The sequence below is a fragment of the Habropoda laboriosa genome, unplaced genomic scaffold, assembly GCF_001263275.1.
Source record: "Habropoda laboriosa isolate 0110345459 unplaced genomic scaffold, ASM126327v1 scaffold2, whole genome shotgun sequence".
NCBI classification, from domain to species: domain Eukaryota; kingdom Metazoa; phylum Arthropoda; class Insecta; order Hymenoptera; family Apidae; genus Habropoda; species Habropoda laboriosa.
The window spans coordinates 4,659,124-4,677,427 of record NW_017100190.1 but is presented as its reverse complement, the minus strand read 5'-3'; the positions used below and the strand labels follow the sequence as shown (position 1 = coordinate 4,677,427).

The following is an 18,304-nucleotide window of genomic DNA, read 5'->3' as shown; positions in this document are numbered from 1 at the left end:
TTGGTTACACTTGTGCACAAAGTTTCTTCAGGGGAAGTTCCCCTTTTTTCGCCTTTTTTCATTGACGAAGTAGAATGGAGATGGGTAAGAGGAGAGATTTCAGAGGTTCGTTTGCTATATCTTCACTATTTCAAAGATTCATTCTTCAACTATAATTGAATTTTAACGAATCTGCAATTGTACGATAGTACGAACTCACAAATAATTTTGATTTTGTTTTGTATCATTGTATAGGGTGTCTTTTATATTTGGAATCCCAGGAGAGAGGGAAATTATCCCAATGTTCGGTCAAAATTGTCTTAAAAAAAATAGTCACTTTTTTGGGATATGTTAATTTTATTTAAATACAAAGTAATGCCAGTAATGTTTCAACATCTGTTTTATTTAAAATAGAGCAACTGTCAAGGTACTTAGTTGGTTCAACGAGAGGTTGATTGAGTTCTCTACTAAATTGTACTTAAAGAAAGTATTCTGCGGAAGTGTTTAATGTAGTCGTTGACTGATAAAACGGAGCATATATTCGCGAACTTCTGAATAAATTGAGAAGCAAAGAAAGTAGCATTTTCAGTAGGATGTCCAATTAATACGTCGCATGAACCTCATTTGTCAATATCCTTCAAGCTTCCCTCCGCAATTACACTCTGTCGCTCGAGGCCGATTCGCGAGCGTCGTAATGGCGGCGAAGCCGCCTGGAAAGTTCGACACTTCCGTTGACGTATCTATCAGCTATTGTGTCTCCGACAACTTTATCCGAACTCTGTCCTTAACAGCAAGGAAAATCAACTTCTTCGAACACCGCAAACCATATTTCTTACCTTTCGCTAATTTATTATCGTCCGCCTAGCGAACATTTGTGCGAAAAGGAGGATCGCGCGCCCGTTAAAACGGATAACAAATGCGAGGACCCGTCGTTTCGCCTAATCTGAAAGAAAATCTTGCGAACCACTCCTGAAACGAACAGGTACCACAGGGTCCGACATCTCGGACGCGATTATTTAACGCAGAAAACGCTAAATTTGGAAACTGACGTTCGGGACGATTCGTCACGCGAGATCGTTTGAAGGAGCCGCGTGTTTCTCTCAGGTAGCGTACTGAAATTTTGCCGATGTTTCGCGATCGGTTCGGTGGCCTTAAATATTGTGACTGGGTAGTTGGTCACGCTTCGAACTGGAGAATTCGTTCGACGAGGTGCAAACCTATTTTTACTTCTCATGGACCACCGAGATGTTTTCCAGGGAAATGTTTCGTAGACGTGACGAATTTCGTGATCGACAGATTTCCTTTGAGTTTAGTCGATGAGGATTTCGACAGGTTTAGAAAGTTAGGAAAATGGAGAGCTTAATATTTTGCGGATACCGTTTAAGCGAAATTCTTGATAATTTGGGAATCTTGATAATTTCGGAATCTTGACAATTTCGAATTTTAATAATTTCGGAATCGTAGTAATTTCGGAATCTTGATCATTCCGAATTTTGATAATTTCGGAATCTTGATCATTCCGAATTTTGATAATTTCGGAATCTTGACTATTTCGGAATCTTGATCATTCCGAATTTTGATAATTTCGGAATCTTGATCATTCCGAATTTTGATCATTTCGGAATCTTGACTATTTCGGAATCTTGATCATTCCGAATCTTGACAATTTCGAATTTTAATAATTTCGGAATCTTAGTAATTTTGGAATCTTGATCATTCCGAATTTTGATAATTTCGGAATCTTGACTATTTCGGAATCTTGATCATTCCGAATTTTGATAATTTCGGAATCTTGACAATTTCGAATTTTAATAATTTCGGAATCTTAGTAATTTCGGAATCTTAATAATTCCGAATTTTGACATTTTCGGAATCTAGATCATTTCGACTCTTAATCATTTCAGAATCTCCATAATCTCTACTCGACACTAACCAAAATCTTCAAACCCAGCCTCTACTCCCGTAGAAACAACGATTCACTGACAAACGAAACAGAAGAGACACGAGAAATTCCGAATAAAATAAACGTAGCAATTTTCTTGATTCCAGGATGATCATCGATCATCCAGTTCGAGGTAAACCCGACGAAAGAAGAGATCCTAGATGGTTAAGACGGAGACAACGTTAATATCACAGAGGGAACAATTCTGCTGACGAAGAAGTTCCGGTTCTTGCACCGGTGCCGCCATATTGCTCGCGAAAATGGCCACTTCTTGGATAATCCGACCAAGAAGCAAGCCGTATCCAAGTCGTCGAAGCACCACCATTTGCGGCGGTTCGCTAATTCCACGCCCATCTGAAGTTTTACTGCCAGTCTGGCCTCGTGGATCCTGGATATTTCTTCGAGGGCCACGTTTGGGAAATCTCGAACGGACGGAAACCGATATCCTGGCCGATCGTTTGCGGTTTTAGCGGCTCGTTCCTCGCCACAAAGCTTGCTGGAGGATTTTTGACGAGATCGGTCCAGGTTGGTGTATCGATAAGTTTATTTGAGCGAAAACAATTTTGTTTTCTTCTTTTTCTTTCGTTTTTTTGGAAGAGTAGAAAGGTGGAAGATGTTCTTGGTTATCGTGAAAAATGGTAGGTTATCCCATAAGTTCGTACAGAATTTTATCTCGTTCCACAGTTTCTTCCCCCTTTTTTCAGAATAAAATTTCTTTGCCTTTTCATTCAGATATTTTCCATTTTTCCTATATTGCAGGATTGTTCTTCTTTATTAAATTTTTCGCTTTCCCTGTATTACACACATAAAATACACAATCTCCTTGATTTGGTAAAAAAGAATAAATTGTGAGATGTAATCTCAGTAAAGAGGATTTTTTTTATTAACAAATCAGGAACACTATTTTGTTTCTTCTTGAAAAATTTGATTGAGTTAATGGAGATTCTTAACACGATAAGAATCTTTTTTTTTTTTTTGTATAAATTGTAAGGAATGGTTCGTAGAATGGTCAAGTTATATTGTTGAGATGCAATTTCTTCTGTTATGGAAAACATGACTGAGACTGCCTGTGGGAGTCGCTGGCAGCCATTTATGAGAAACCCTAGCGATGCTTCTTACCACCTTACACCGGCCGGTTGTCCTCGTTTTCGCAAAGAACTTTATCCAATAATGCAATTAAGAGCCGCGGCAATGTAACGTTCGCGTGTAACAATCGAATTAAGCGCAACGAAATGTTCTCGGTTCAGAAGTACTCTCTACTCGTAATGTATTTCGTACTACAAGCTCCTACGTGGGAAGTACAGTTACATTAAACTAGAACGAGAGTTCTACTTGTTCCTAGTGATACGTTCAAAACCCTGCCAACTTTCTACCAACCAACTACGCTAAATATCAAATCCATGTAGGTATATTCTAACGTAAAGAGAAATTAATTAAAAATTTCGATAGTAAACTAATACTCACTTTAAATCCTGTTTCTGTCACTTCCATAGTTTCACGGGAGACTTGCCATTTTTCACTTGACAATTTCGAATTTTTTTTATTTCGCAATCTTGATAATTTCCAATTTTCATCATTTCCGAATCTTGATAATTTCCGAATCTTGATAATTTCCTAATCTTGATAATTTTCAAATCTTAATAATTTCCAAATCTTGATAATTTCGAATTCCGAATCTTGATCATTTCGGAGTTTTGATAATTCCAGATTTTCTTAATTTCGGAATCTTAGTAATTTCAAATTTTGACAATTTCCGAATCTTGATAATTTCCAAATCTTGATAATTTCGGAATTTCTATCATTTCCGAATCTTGATAATTTCCAAATCTTGATAATTTCGGAATTTCTATCATTTCCGAATCTTGATAATTTCCAAATCTTGATAATTTCGGAATTTCTATCATTTCCGAATCTTGATAATTTCCGAATCTTGATAATTCCAGTTTTCCTTAATTTCGAAATCTTGATAATTCCGAATTTTCATAGTTTTAGAATTTTGATAATTTCGCAATTTTCTACTGCAAAATTTCATACTTTCCGCGATCCACACTTTCCAAGCGCAATTTATCACCGAAAGCACTGGCCGGGTCAAGAACGACCCGCTGCTAATTTTCCAAAAAACAATCAACATTCATTACTAATAAGTGTTACCATTCACACACTCCTGCACCCAGAAGATCACAGACCAACTTAACAAATCTCAAAGAAGCACGCGCTCATCCTCCTGAAACCGAACGAGAAACGAAGAATGTTCGCGGTGGTTTCAATCTCTGCCGGCCGGTGTATTAATATTTATCGAGCGTTTCCGAGGCGCGGTAAATATGAGGGCGAGTCGGAGCCGCGGCGAGGCGAGGCAAAGTGAGGCGGCGTACGATAATTTCATTGCTTAATTCGAGCTCGCCTGGTCCGTGGCCCAGAGGGGTCAAAATCGGAGTCTCGAGCAAGGAAATCGGCCGCGTTATACTATATACAGCAACACGCGTCCTCCTTCCTTTTTCCTCCAGAAATCACCGCACGAAGATCCCTACGCGAGATCCCTCGGATCGCCGTAAACGATCGTTTCGTACCGGCTTGAAAAATATTACGTCTTCATGGACACCGAGGTTACACGCCGCCGTCGGTATAATTTCGTCATTAAACTCATCTCTCCCCTTCCGTCCCGCTATTCGTTTCATCCCTGTGCCTCGCTCCGCCACTTATCGTTCAACTGCTCAACCAACGAGAGAGAGAGAGAGACAACGAGAGGGAAAAAAAGAAGAGATCGAGGAAGAGAGAGAAGACGAACGCCGTCGATCGATCGATGATAATGATCCCGTTGATGATAGCTCGCTCGTTATTATACACGTCTCTCGTCGGTGCAACGAAGAGATGCATATTGAGAGACAGAGAGAAGAAAGAGAGGGATAAGAGGTGCGCGTTCGTGTTTTAAGAGCTGGAAGCGATTGGTCGACGCCATTACTCACACCGTTTGCGCCTGCCACATGGCTCGATGGATCTTTTCTTCTCTTCTCGCGCCTCCGTTCTTTCTCTCCCTTTCTTTCTTTCGCGTTGGTTACTTGCGGTTTTACTTGCACCAACGGTTTACAGCCTGTATTTGCTGTCCCGTGCCTTCTATATCGTATGCCTTCCGGGTAGGTGTATGTGAACAAGGGATGGTTTATTGGGTAGGAAGATTTTCGGAGGAAGAATTTATTTATGAAGATTATGAATGTTGGAATATTGTACTGTTCAGCCTTGACACTTGCAGTGTTCAATGCTTGACAGTAGAACAACTGGAGTTGGGTTTAATATGTTCTTACTACTTCTGTTTATTTAGGTATGCTGTCAGGTGTGCATACCAGGCGTAATTTTTAATTTCCACAGGATTCTACACACTTTTCTCAAGGATCAACTCAGTTTCGTTATTTCGAATATGTAAGAATCGTTGATCCTTGAATTAAAAAATTTTTCGAAGGCCACTTTTGTAGCATCTTCAGTTCCGAATAATGTATTTGTGAAAAAGATTGTTCAGGTGTTTAAAAAAATAGAAGTCTATTAGGAAATACAAAAATTTCATTTCTTTCAATAATTCTTATAATTTTGAGACTTTTTTCAATATTCACATGAATATTTTAAATTGTTTAAATTTGCTTTTAAAATGATAATTTTTTACTAAATACCCGACTAAAACATTTTATTTTATTTCTTTTTTTTATTTAAGCAATATTTAAAATTTCTTTCAACAAATAATACAATGTATGAATTTCTATAACTATACATAGTTCAAACAAAAAAATATTTTTATATACCTTTAAAAATTATTAAAAATTTCCATATACCGTATACGTTCTGCTGATTTTACGACTACAGCACTGGTTACAAGCACCTTAATTCGTTAAAAAAGTGGACATTTCTTTTAACCACGTTCCACTATTTTACCGAGCACTAGGATTAAAAGCTCAGTTAAAAAAAAAATTGTCAGTTTGTATCAGTTTTTGAAAGTTAGGGTATTAGCAACGATGAATATTCATTCTCACCGTCAGTTCAGCTCGCTCGTTTCACGCGAATATTCTTCTTCTATTACCGTCAGAACGTAATCAATCACCTAGGTGATACAATCGTTCTTCCCGTATTATTCAATCCGCGATATAATTCCCTCCGCTCGTTCGTTGCCGAAAACTTTCGAACAACAACACACCTGCCAGAGAACCACGACTTTCCATTCTCTGTTCCGCGTTAGGAGACTCGTTACGTCAGTTCGTTCTCCAACGAAGAAACCAACATGGTGGCAGCGGGGTTGGCCGTGCGTTTATGCAAACCGGCCCATTAGCGGGGAACCGACGCGCGTCAATCCGTTTTAAAAGTGGCGCGTCAAACTCGCACGCCAGGCGCACAGGATCCGGTGAAACGCGTGTGCACGATCCTCGTCCGTTGGTAAACGTGTTCATACGACTCGTCAACGGCTCGTTAAATTCAACAATGACGCGTGAACACGAACGGAAAGTTACGTACAGTGCTGAAACTGTGCCACGGCGAATGCGAGATTTGCATGGATCGTTTAATGAGAAATATTCGCCGATCGAATCAGAATTTTGTTATTAAAAGAAGTTTCCGTCGCTTTCTAATCTTCTGGAAGTGTGTAGAATTTTTTGGAATCGACACTCTCCTTCGCTAAATAATTGTAAACTCAACCCCTTAACCTATGATTTCTTTTCTGACTGTGCATCTAAGCGTCAGCCATTTTCTGTTTTAGTACTGTATCGGGTGACAAGAGGTAATCTGTTACAAATTCATTGCACTTAGCAATCCTCAGTCTTACGACTTCAAGCGAAAGTTAGGATTACGATGAAGTTTTCTTACTAATGTAACTATTTCTATCACCTCTTCGCCAGAATCTCTGCCACGAGTCTGACAGGTTGTCATAGGTTAAGGGGTAAAGAAGAGAAAAGAGACCACTTTTGTAGCCCGAAAAATAAGCGATATTTAACAATTTTTGTTTTGTTGAACTAGTAAAGATATCGTAGTACTTTTTCTTTCGTTAGAAAGGGACATCTTTGGACTATAATGGACAATTTTTGTTCCGTGTAATTTTCAACGTTGTTATTGTAAATTTTATAGATTAAGGGGAAATGAATGGTACGAAATGTGTGAGATTACTGAAATTTATTTATTTGTGCGTTCTATCTACATTTGTAGTGCACAATTTTTGGCACTTGCGTCGTTTACCATTTCATCGAAATTCTTCGGTATTACTTTTACACGTTGAAAGGTGCTTTTTCCGTAGAACTTGCTTTCGAGAAGAAATTGAAGCCTAAAACGGCACAGCACACGCTTCCGTGATCGTTCGAAGGCCAGTCGGTGCTCGCGGGCCATGACGCGACATGACAGTCTCTTTGTGCAGGACGTTATGAAGATGTCGCCGAACGAACACCGCCACGGGGACGTGCGAAGCGTTTACAAAACGCTACGCGTACCACGGGGCCGCGTCACATCGACGCCGCTCGCATTATCTGATGGCACCGACATACGTCTTCGCTGTCAGCCGATCGTTAAGGGAACAATCAGACCCACCGGAGACGGATCGGCTTGCCAAAACCCCTCTTCCTCCTCCCCTCGCAGATCCTCTTTTTCGGTTCTTTACTATTTTTATTCCGATTTTCTCTCTCTCTGTGACGCGTCCGTCGTCTTCTTCTCTTTCGAGAATCTCGCTTCGTTCATTTTGAAATTATGACAGGGGATGAATCATTGAGAAAATTTGGAGATTGTATTTTAGTGAAAACGTTATTATTGATTTTTTATTGAAGGTATTTCCAATTAATATTCGTTCTGAGTCTTCTAAGAGATTCAGATTAGAAGTTGTATATATAGTAATACAAGCCTTGGCGAGGACTAGCGAGAAAGGACGTTAGCCCGTCCCTCTAGTGGTGGAGCGTAGGAGGTACCGCTACAAAATTGTAAAAGTTGTTTAATAATTCAGCCACTCAGAAGTCAAAATGACTAACTCCATATAGTGAGACTTATTAAATTTGCTTTATTTATGGAAAATTAAGCCATGTGCTTTGATACTAAATTTGGAAGAATATCGAAAAGTGGAGAGTTAATCGTTTTGACTTTCGAGTGGCTCAATTGTCAGCGGTGGATGACTATAGTCATCTTTAGTACACAGCTAGGCACTTGACGTTGGGTAACTAAAGGATTAAATGTTAAATTTCCGATTGCAATTTTTACGACGCGATGTATGAACATTTGACGTGACGTTAGAAGAAAGGAATGGCGTGGGCGGAATGGAAATTCGATTACTCGTGTCCCGCAGGTGTTTCCCTCGTGGTGTCCCTTTATTACGTGACAATATTGCGAACGCTTCTTGCCGGCAATAAAGCGCCTTAAGATCCACGCCAGATGTCACCATGGGTAGCGTCATATACGAGACCGAAATCTCAAATATTAGCGGATTCCCGGTTGGATAGAGAGGATGGCACGTCCACGCTCTAATATCGCGCTCTTTTTTCCCACCCCTCGCTCGTTGGACGCCGCGACATGTGCGCGAAACGGCTTATAAAACTTCCGTAGAGTACCGCCATCGCGACGCGTATCATCCCTGTCTTCGGACTGATGGAACCGCGACGCGTCAGACTGCCGCGGTTAATGTGTTTAAAAATGTTAAAAATATGTTTCACGTTGTTTATATCCTTGAAGAATTTAAAACCTTTTTTTAATAGTTTTACTTGGAGGAACTTTTACGAGAAACAGAAGCAATTCCTTTTAGAATATATCTTGTGGAGCAAGAAAAAGAAATTGTTGTTGAAGTTATTTTTAGGTTATTCGTTATTCAAGGGTTTGGTACTTTATGAAACACTTTTTGCATTCTTTCAAGTATCTTACCGGTTGATTTGAAAAGATTCCGGATATCCGCAGAATATCTCAGGTGCTGCCATCTATACACATTCGCGTGAATTTCTTTAACGACAACAAGTTTACCGATTGTCGATCAAATAGTGCTGACAGATATAAATACTCGTTTCCTCCCTTCGCGACAGCGTCGGTAATCAATAATGTTTAGACGCCATTACATCGCGCGTCAATAGTTGAAACGTTACGTAATGCTGACGAGGTCGACCCGAATTTTTCAAAAACTTCGTGTGATAAATTCATCGAACAACAATTGCAAGCAAGATAGTGTCCTTAGTGTATTTATTTTTTTTTCATATGAATTATGTATATACATGTGGATTTCATCGAGACGAGCATGTCACGGTCTTCGTGCGAACTCTGGTTTCTCTCTGTAATTCGAGCTTAATCCTTTCAATGTAATGAGACAAAAAGAAGGATGATGTTTCTCCTGATGACGCGATTGATAAAATAAGATGACCTCACAATGCGAGCTAAGACGCAGCGCACCCCTACTGCTAAGCAGCTTCATCACATTGTCAATTCCTGAAACAGATAAAGATTGGAACGTGAAGTTTTTGAACAGTTGTATAGTGAACCATCTTTGTTATACAAATATCTCATCAGTCTGCCAAGATTTTCCAACATTATTTTAATTCTGACCGTAATAAAAACGAAACCATTACGTTTATCATCATGTATAATGTTCTCCTTAAAAAAAAAAAAACTATTTCTACTTGAAAACTTACCATAATGGCATTGACAATATCATTCTGATTATTTTTGAGAGCTTTAATGGCTTTCCATCGGGTCACATTGGCTTGACACATTACTAATTCAACGTCCTTTTCTTCAACACCTGTTTCATCGACTTCTTCCTCCGATTCTTCTTGTATCGGTGCAACAACCTTTAAAAATACAAAGTTGAAGGAGTCAGTTAGAATAAAATATTATTGTAATTGTTTTGAATAATAAAATGCAATGCCTTACCGTGGTACTACCACCAGCTTCAGTTGCTGGAATAGCTGGTGGCTCCTTGAACTTCTCAGCTGCTGCTACTTGAGCTTGTTGACTGAGATCCTCGATCTAGAAAGCAAATTTTCTTTATAATCTTTGAGAAGTAAATCGAATTTTGAAAAGCAGAATAATTATCAAATATCAGTCTGCCAAGGTATCTTCAATATTCTTTTTCAGCGCGTAATAATCGAAACCATAAATAAATCATCATTTTTCCGGAACGCAAATTTTCTGTCTATACATAGCTTTAATTTATATTTTAAAAATTTCACCTTGGCTTCACCAAAAACTATGAAAGTATCCGAGACTGGATTCTTCAACACATCTGGCTTATTGATTACAAAGAGGATGTTCTTTGATTTACGAATAGTTACTCTGTTAACTCCTTGAACCTGCACATAATAGAGAATTTGGATTATTTATTCGTGCTTCAAAATAGATACTTAGAAACAAATTAATTCAACTTACAGGTTTTAATCCTAGTTTGCTCATAAGCTTTCTGGCCTTTTTTTCTCCTCGACTTTGTTTTGCCTTGGACACCATATCTATAGGAACACCGGTGACAGTTGTTCCAGGATAACCAACAGTACCACCAGCACCTGCATCGTCCAATTCTGGAACTGTGTCATCTGAATCTGAATCGGTTCCATATCCTGCTGCTGCTGCTTCAACCTTGGTAGGTTCAGAGCTTGCAGCTTTGTCAAGTTCAGTTAATTCTGGCATGTTTGTTGATCTGTAACAAACAATTAAATTAGACGTTACCAATTTACATATACATTAACTTTTTATTACTCATTAAGACACAAACAAATCTATAATATGTAAATTGTGTAAAATATATTAACATTTATTATTTTCGTAAAAATTTTACATTTTCTTCGCGAATCTAAGCTTTAACGCAAGATACACGTAAGAATAACTGTTCTATAAAAGATGCTCGCACATGTTTGATACCGGGTTAACAAAGTCAGCCCCACCTAGAGTGCACTCTAAATAGTATTATGATATTCAATGAACATAGACAATTTTATAAGCGCGATTGAATTCTCGATAAAATTTAACAACGGACAGTGCTATTAACAAATATAAACTAATTAAACGTAAAGGACAAACACGTATCGTACAATGATTGTCACAGACAAATGGACGTTGTTATGGCGCCCACCAAAGGTAGTCCAAAATACTTGCAAAAATACGATCGACAATTGCTCTTGTTATTTAATATTAACTATCGTAGCACGCTCGACTTTGTTCCAATAGTCGCGAGTAACACGTTTTCAGTTTCTTTGCGTTCCTATATGAAGCTTTATATCGTTATCGAGCATGATGAATTTCGTGAATAAAGACCGTGGAGCCACAAACATCTTGCACGATCATCGTTGACAATAAAACATATTACGCGATATGATTTGTATAAAAAGGTATGTTGGTTACTTGTCTCTCGATATTCGCGCTCTTTTACTATCATTACAGAACGATGCCGAAAAAATCGTTAGATTTACCTCGAACGATAATCCGTCGACGACCGGGCACTATTTTTACCATGTAAACTGAGACCAATTCACACATGTGCTCGAGTGTTCATGGTTTTGTACTTTTACGAACACAGAGCCCAAACGAACGCTTTGTTAAATCAGCACCCGCAATTGGCTACGTAAATTGAGGGGAAATGCATTGCGATTTTATGAAATCTCTGTAATAGTTGAAGAACCGTTAAAGATGTATAAAAATTGAAGTGTATTAAACGATTAACAATTTTGAAAAGAACAATTTTAATGTTCATATGTAATTTTCATATTATTCTTATGTTATTTCAATTAAAATAAATATTTGGAAAAGGTATTTTTAAATTTATTAATTTAATTATTAAGTACGATATAACTGAAAAAATGTTGATGTGTATTTTCATTGAAAAGTATATTTCTTTTAACAATTATTCAAACAGTTTTGCTGGTCGTATAAATACAAATTTTAAATCACATGTTTTACATTAAATACTAACTTTTAAGTACAACTGTGAATAAAAGTTCAATAATGATTGAAATCTAACAAAACATTTTTTAAAATGCGAAATATTTCATGATTTGCGTATAAATTAATTACATAAAAATCGCGTGTTTTACTGATCATTGATTCTTTTTTTGTATATCATGATTTTAAAATTTGCATTTCTTTTTACTTCTAAGAAATATTAGTTAGACACAAAAAACGTGTTACTATCACAATAATGCTTAAGCTAAAAAATCTATTAGGAAATAGTTCGGTGAAAAAAATAAATACTTTCTCCTTCCTTATTTCCATTTTTTATATAAATTATGGATATAAAAGAATCCATACCTTCCATAACATAGGATATTAGAGGAGTACCCAATCTACCAATAATGTGGTCGAGCACAAAATTTGCATACTTGCAAAATAGTATACATCTAATGAGAAAAAACGTATCATTCAATATGTAAAACGTTAAAGCGCAAAAAAAAAAAAAATGAAATGTCTTAAAAAAAAAAAGATGTCTTCCAATATAAAAACTAATGTCCACTATTGACAAGATAAGCAGTCTTGTATGAAACGTATTATTGACTACAATTTTCAACGTGGGCATTTTTGTAATGCTTAATTTAAAATCTTTAAAAGAATAAACGATTTCTAAAAAATTTTTCAATATATTATGAAATTTCATGATTTTGCAAGTAACAGATAGATGAAGCAAAAGCCCTCTAAGGAATTAGATATTGTCTTAACCAATACCTTTTCTAAGTACTTGCGATTATTTTGCTTCATTTTGCAGTTACTCGAAATCTTAACAAGAATTAGACAAGAATAATTTGGAATGACTTTTCATTCGATTATGAGAATATAGTATTTATGTAGCTTCTGTAAATACTATATTACTATCTATTGTCGAGTATGATATTTTTTACTTTTCCCAATTTTGTTCACGTAATACAGTATTTACGTCTCCGCTATACATATATACCTATACACTTATATACTACAACGCCAATTGCAGTATACTTCATAACAAAAAGTTTCATGTCGCAAATTGCTTCAAAATACATTTTCGTTAAGAGGAAGATTCGTCGATATCCATTTTTTCAACACTGTCTTCACAATTATGCACCTCTTTCTTTTCGGATTCTTCAGCATCCGGTTCATCTAAGGATTGCAGTCATTTGTAACATCAAAACAATATTAAAAATTACAAACATATTTAACAAACTTTTTCTTACCAGATGCATTTTCTATTGGTTTGGCAACATATTCAGATTCTTCTGACGCTTCCTTTGGTCGTTCAACCACTTCGATATCCGAATCTAAATATTATTTTGAATTTATTTCAATTGTTTTATCGAAAATATTTCTTAATTTTGTATTCGAACCTGTATCTGTTGTACTTGATAATTCCATGTCATTCAACCGGTGTCTAGCTAATACCTCACGAATAACGAACTGTGCTGTACTACTTGAAGCAGTTGTATCAGTGCCTAATTTTGGTGCAGCTGATTTCTGTTTTCTTGCAGGATTCCAAAAGTTGCAATAACAACATCTGAATCCTACAAAATAAAAGTACATATATTTTGAATATTTAGTATTGTAATTGAATCTTTATACTTAACTCATTCTGGCAGATTATGATAAATGTTTACCAAAATATTCAAATTCTTCTTTTAACGCCATTCCATTATGCGATTCACACTTTCGACAAATTAATGCATATCGATTGGATGGACCATCTCCGACAAGATAATCGATCAATCGATCCAAATAGGTTCTTTGCCGAGGTAATATCGGACGTGGTAAAGGAGTCCCTGAAATATTAAAGTTAAAGAAAAATAATACAAATGAAAGAATAGTATTAAAAACAAAAAATTTAGATAGTAATTATAATCTTAAAAATACTAACGATAACCCATGACTGAAGTATTAACAGATCTAACATCACTCTGAATAGGTGTATTTAATGGATTCTGAGTGGGAGCTACGCCAACTGGGACAAGGTCAGTGTTACCAGGCGAGCCACTTTGCACATTTAGTGGTTGATTTTGACTTGGTACTACACGTCTTCTCAGTTCCCCAGAAGAAGACATTGGGGACATAACATTGTGTGGTGTACTAAATCCTTGAAGTGTTTTTGATGGTGTCACTTTATAAGATAGCTACAATAAAAGTTACTTATACTGAATTTTTTATCTATTATTCTTTCATATTGTTCTCAATAATTTATCATCCAAAAATAAATATCTACATATTCTTCCTAAATTCATTATGAGGAAACTATTCAATGCACATAAAATACAAACCTGTAGTGGTGATAACTGGAAAATAAAGAAAAAAAATTTTGTTAATTAAAGAAAAATATAAAGAAAAAATTTACTTTGCAATTAAAATAAAAAAATTATATTATAATCCAAATCATGTTCTCTGCTTTACTTACAAGAGCCATTCTTAGTTGATCTGGAGCAAACTTTAATAGAATTTCTTTAGCTTTTTTATATGTTTCAGTTTCTGTAACTTCATCTAGAATTTTGTGTTTTTCTAAACGCATTGTACTCAATTTTTCTTCATTCTCAGAAATTTTACGTTTATAATACCAAGTTACCATTTTTTTTGTAAGCAATATTCTATGATAATAAAATTTTTAATTATCTTTCTAAACTTATTCAAAAGAAGGCACAAGTAGTTCATTGGAATAGGTACTTACAGAATTGGAAAGATTAACAATGGAATGATATAGAATATTTGATCATATAATGATGCAGGAAAAAAATAGAAGTAGAAAATGAATGCTGATATAATGTACAGTATGACACTATACAGAATAAGAGTTCCAACAATTTTTTTATGTCTCTGTTCTGTAGTATGTCCATATCTTTCTATCTCTTTAATTTTCTGTTAAAAAAGAAATTGTTAATTATTTTTAAAGTCACTAAATTAAATGATAAAGAGATCATAAATGTTTTACCGCATCAAGGTCCTCTAAAATTTCAATTGTTGTTTTCTTTTTCTGAAATGTATGTACTATGAACAAAAAAAAAGAACATTTTTACATAACATTAAATGTATGCATTTATTTACATATAAATATATCTTAAAAGAAAATCAAATTCAATTATTAAATTCAAATCAATTCAGCATTGTGAACCCAGCATGTTTATGGAATAATAATTAATATGAAGGCTTATAAATAACTCCATGCATAGCATATTAATTTATAATTTCCGTTAAATGATACCACTAAATTGTAATATATCTTCTCACTTTATTACTGCTATTATATAAGATAAAATTTATTAGTAGTATTCTATTAAACTTTGTCAAGTTTTAAAAAGAGCAGTTAGTAATATTATCATTTTTAAAATAGATACAGATATCTAAATGATGCCATGTATTCAGTTTTGTGCTTCAAAAAGAAAAAATTCAAATAACTTGAATGTAATGTCATTGAATGGTAATCTTGTATAGCATGCTAATTCTATTGCATAAATTAAAAGTCAATTTTAATTAATCATTCAGTGCTATGAACTTTAATTAGATTAAATTGTAATATTTGAACTATAGAAATGAAAAGTTATAAATTTTCAAAAGTTATAAGCTTTATAATGGAATCTATTTATAAAAAGTTACACATATGTTACTTTTCAGTAAGCTTTGTTCAAATCCCCTTATCTTCGCGCTTAACCTCGAAAATTTGTCAGCTATAAACCAATATCTTTAATTTTATTTTATTATAAAATAAAAGGACCTAATATATCATATTCTGCGGGTCCTTCGATATACTAGAAAACAGTATGATAGTATAATTATCCTCACATGCATAATAAAAAACTATATTGTGGCAGAATGTTAACCTTAATAAAACTTAGTATTAATATTATTTATGTAAGTATTGACACAACTTACACGAAATCTTGATATTATCATCCCCATGATGTCAGAACTTTAATGAACCTTTCTGCAAAACGAAAAATTTTTCAAATGCCGAACGTGAAACGGCTCAAACGTAATATGTCAAAATAAGAGATTCATGCAATTTTAAAATAGCCTAGCCGGGCGGTATCTACGTGTACTCGACCCAAATTTAAATCCCTCTGCGTTTTGTTCCGGTATTTATAGACCGAATCGTCTATAAACATTCTCTGAACGGCAACACAAAAAGATTTGTGATTTTAAAATTAATATTTCGGAAAAAATTAATATCTTCTTTTAGCGCGCAGAGTATTCATACAACGTGAAAATATATCGGTGAATCAACAGATGTCGAGAACACCTTTTCTCACTTGTCACTTTTACACGACTAAACCGGTCGAGCGTAAAAATGTACTCTTTAATTAAGATGCCATTCACTAAATTTACGTACCATCGAATTCCGTTTATAGTCACTGTGTTCGTTCCTACCGAGGATTAACTAGAATGGAAATACCGTATCGTTTGAAACTGTAAGCCGAACTGAGGTACAAGCCACTGTACATACTATAGAAGACAGTTTTGTTTAGAGACGCGTCCACTTCCCGCATCGATAAGGAAGAAATATGATTAACGAAAGAAATGTTTAATCGTATTGTAGTTAGTGCACAACATTGTTACATTAATAAAAAGAATTTCCATAGGGTTACATGTATTTATAATAGTTTAAAACATATATATGTATAAATAGAACTGACGTGTTACACTTGATCACTTAGAGATCGATATGTTCGTATTGCCATTTTTATTGAATATTAAATAGTAAACATTTAACGGTAAACAGTATACTTTTTTAAATATAAAATAGAACACGTTAAACAGATTAATTTATAGTTACTAAGAATACTGATAATTTAATTAAATCATCTCTTTTTACATACAATGTAAGTCATTGTTCAAGGAACCAGTTCATGCATTTTTCAGTTTCATATGACTGTTACTGCGAACTGTTCTCATCGCCATATCGATATATTCGTTTATACTAGGAATCGCTTGTTCGACAAGCATTATTTCCGAAGATGACATTTTAGGTAATCCAAAAACTTTTTGTACACCGGCTGGCCCAAATTGTATTTCACACGTAAAAAATCGGCATACCGGTAAAACGTTTGATCGTACGTAAGCAGAGGTAATCATATTTTTGAACCCGTTAAGCCCACCGGCCAATGTGAGAATCAGTTTGGCGGTTGCTGCTCCTTCGGACAACGTGGGTCCTCTGGATTCGATATTTGCCATTTCTTTGTCTGCACCACGTAACGATTGTAACAACATATCTTGTTGTGCCTAATTTGAAATATAAAGGATTAAAGAAGGGATAAAAATTCTGGGAATACAGAAGTTCGATGTAGATGATTCTCGTACACTGATGAACTGGTTCATTGGAGTAGCACACGACAAAAGCGGAACAATAGTGTTAGAATCTGCTCCACCGACCATTGGGACAGATAGGAATGCGGGATTTAAATCTAGAAGATTCGCGGTTATTGCCTCCATTCGCATACGATCAAGTGCGGTAGAACCAATGATTCTGTCCGGGTCCCACCATCCGGCTAGTTTATAAATCTCGGACACTATAGGAAGCGTAGCTGTGACTGGACGAGTGAAAACAGCCACCAAAGATTCTGAACTTATTTGTACCATTTGTTCGGCCATTTCGCACACATAAGGTGATGCAACCTCGAAATAAGCTGCCGGACTTAAATCCATATTCGGATTATTCTCATCCATCAACGCGATAATATTTATCTGCAGATAATATCAATTTACGTGAATCATTTTTAGTCCGAAATGTTTTACTGAAAATGTATTGTTCTTATTATTAGTACGGCTAACGTTATTTCATATTTTCTAAATGTATTAAATTAGAGAAATAAGATGACGAAGACGTACATCTTTTAAGGCGAGTTTTAATTGTTTTCGCTTAAAATATTTTATACGAGGCGACGTGTCAATGTGGTTAGCATCTAAAACTGCACCAGCCAATGAATCTTTTGCATCTACTATATGTATTCTTTTTATAAGGCGGGATTGTTTTAAAAGTACAGCTGTGTAAATTGTTGCATCGCTCCCACCAATTAAGCAAACTTTCACGTCACCCTTGTGATCTGGCAGAAAAGAATCGTAATTTTTGAATTGTGGCTTTTGAATATTAATGTCTGTTTCCTTTTTTGATTTTTGCTCAGTTTCCTTATTCTTTGTTTTTTCATCATCACTCGGCATATGCGAAATGTTTCGATAACGGTAACATGAAGTACACTTCCTGATAGATTTGAAAAGATATCGTTGTATTCCAATCATGATTAAGTATTTGTCTTGTAATGTGAATCATTTACGATAATTTTTTAATAACTTTGGAGTTTTTGAAATGCAGGAATGATAAAATTCGGAGAATACTTAGGTTACTGGCTTAAGGGTACATTGACTGATTAAAATATATAACAAACAATTGAATGATATTATAAAAATAGAATGCTTTACAAATTTATACAAGTAGTAAACATATTTTTTTTCTTTATATAATATGAAGAGAGGATA

General features: G+C 35.3%; 3 protein-coding genes across 3 annotated transcripts; all 3 read right to left on the bottom strand.

Annotated features, from left to right (window-relative positions):
* Positions 1 to 9,074: 9,074 nt before the first annotated feature.
* LOC108579959 (nascent polypeptide-associated complex subunit alpha) lies at positions 9,075 to 11,365 on the bottom strand. The gene is made up of 6 exons (XM_017943601.1): positions 11,308 to 11,365; positions 10,274 to 10,538; positions 10,078 to 10,197; positions 9,779 to 9,874; positions 9,538 to 9,696; positions 9,075 to 9,334 (listed from the first exon to the last, which is right to left on the bottom strand). Exons 2-6 carry the CDS (start codon positions 10,526 to 10,528, stop codon positions 9,320 to 9,322), a joined length of 645 nt encoding a protein of 214 aa, XP_017799090.1. The 5' UTR covers positions 10,529 to 10,538; positions 11,308 to 11,365; the 3' UTR covers positions 9,075 to 9,319.
* A 1,404-nt stretch (positions 11,366 to 12,769) lies between these two features.
* On the bottom strand, positions 12,770 to 16,215 carry LOC108579958 (protein lunapark-A). The gene is made up of 11 exons (XM_017943600.1): positions 16,164 to 16,215; positions 15,707 to 15,758; positions 14,769 to 14,810; positions 14,508 to 14,695; positions 14,241 to 14,427; positions 14,107 to 14,121; positions 13,710 to 13,962; positions 13,453 to 13,614; positions 13,186 to 13,359; positions 13,036 to 13,119; positions 12,770 to 12,961 (listed from the first exon to the last, which is right to left on the bottom strand). The coding sequence occupies exons 2-11, from the start codon at positions 15,731 to 15,733 to the stop codon at positions 12,870 to 12,872; spliced, it is 1,224 nt and encodes a 407-aa protein (XP_017799089.1). The 5' UTR covers positions 15,734 to 15,758; positions 16,164 to 16,215; the 3' UTR covers positions 12,770 to 12,869.
* A 463-nt stretch (positions 16,216 to 16,678) lies between these two features.
* On the bottom strand, positions 16,679 to 18,067 carry LOC108579904 (probable malate dehydrogenase, mitochondrial). The gene is made up of 3 exons (XM_017943524.1): positions 17,660 to 18,067; positions 17,132 to 17,515; positions 16,679 to 17,053 (listed from the first exon to the last, which is right to left on the bottom strand). Exons 1-3 carry the CDS (start codon positions 18,065 to 18,067, stop codon positions 16,679 to 16,681), a joined length of 1,167 nt encoding a protein of 388 aa, XP_017799013.1.
* Positions 18,068 to 18,304: the final 237 nt, after the last annotated feature.

What these genes read in the sequence shown, in the direction of transcription:
- LOC108579959 (XM_017943601.1), bottom strand. Translation starts at nt 10,528, where the DNA reads ATGCCAGAATTAACTGAACTTGACAAAGCTGCAAGCTCTGAACCTACC. An exon ending in GCAAACTAGGATTAAAACCT is followed by an intron (nt 10,198 to 10,273) that starts GTAAGTTGAATT and finishes TATTATGTGCAG; the next exon opens with GTTCAAGGAGTTAACAGAGT. An exon ending in AAGCTGGTGGTAGTACCACG is followed by an intron (nt 9,697 to 9,778) that starts GTAAGGCATTGC and finishes GTATTTTTAAAG; the next exon opens with GTTGTTGCACCGATACAAGA.
- LOC108579958 (XM_017943600.1), bottom strand. Translation starts at nt 15,733, where the DNA reads ATGGGGATGATAATATCAAGATTTCGT. An exon ending in TTTTAGAGGACCTTGATGCG is followed by an intron (nt 14,696 to 14,768) that starts GTAAAACATTTA and finishes CTTTTTTAACAG; the next exon opens with AAAATTAAAGAGATAGAAAG. An exon ending in ATCAAGTACAACAGATACAG is followed by an intron (nt 13,120 to 13,185) that starts GTTCGAATACAA and finishes AATAATATTTAG; the next exon opens with ATTCGGATATCGAAGTGGTT.
- LOC108579904 (XM_017943524.1), bottom strand. Translation starts at nt 18,067, where the DNA reads ATGATTGGAATACAACGATATCTTTTCAAATCTATCAGGAAGTGTACT. An exon ending in TAAAACTCGCCTTAAAAGAT is followed by an intron (nt 17,516 to 17,659) that starts GTACGTCTTCGT and finishes TATTATCTGCAG; the next exon opens with ATAAATATTATCGCGTTGAT. An exon ending in CAATGAACCAGTTCATCAGT is followed by an intron (nt 17,054 to 17,131) that starts GTACGAGAATCA and finishes ATTTCAAATTAG; the next exon opens with GCACAACAAGATATGTTGTT.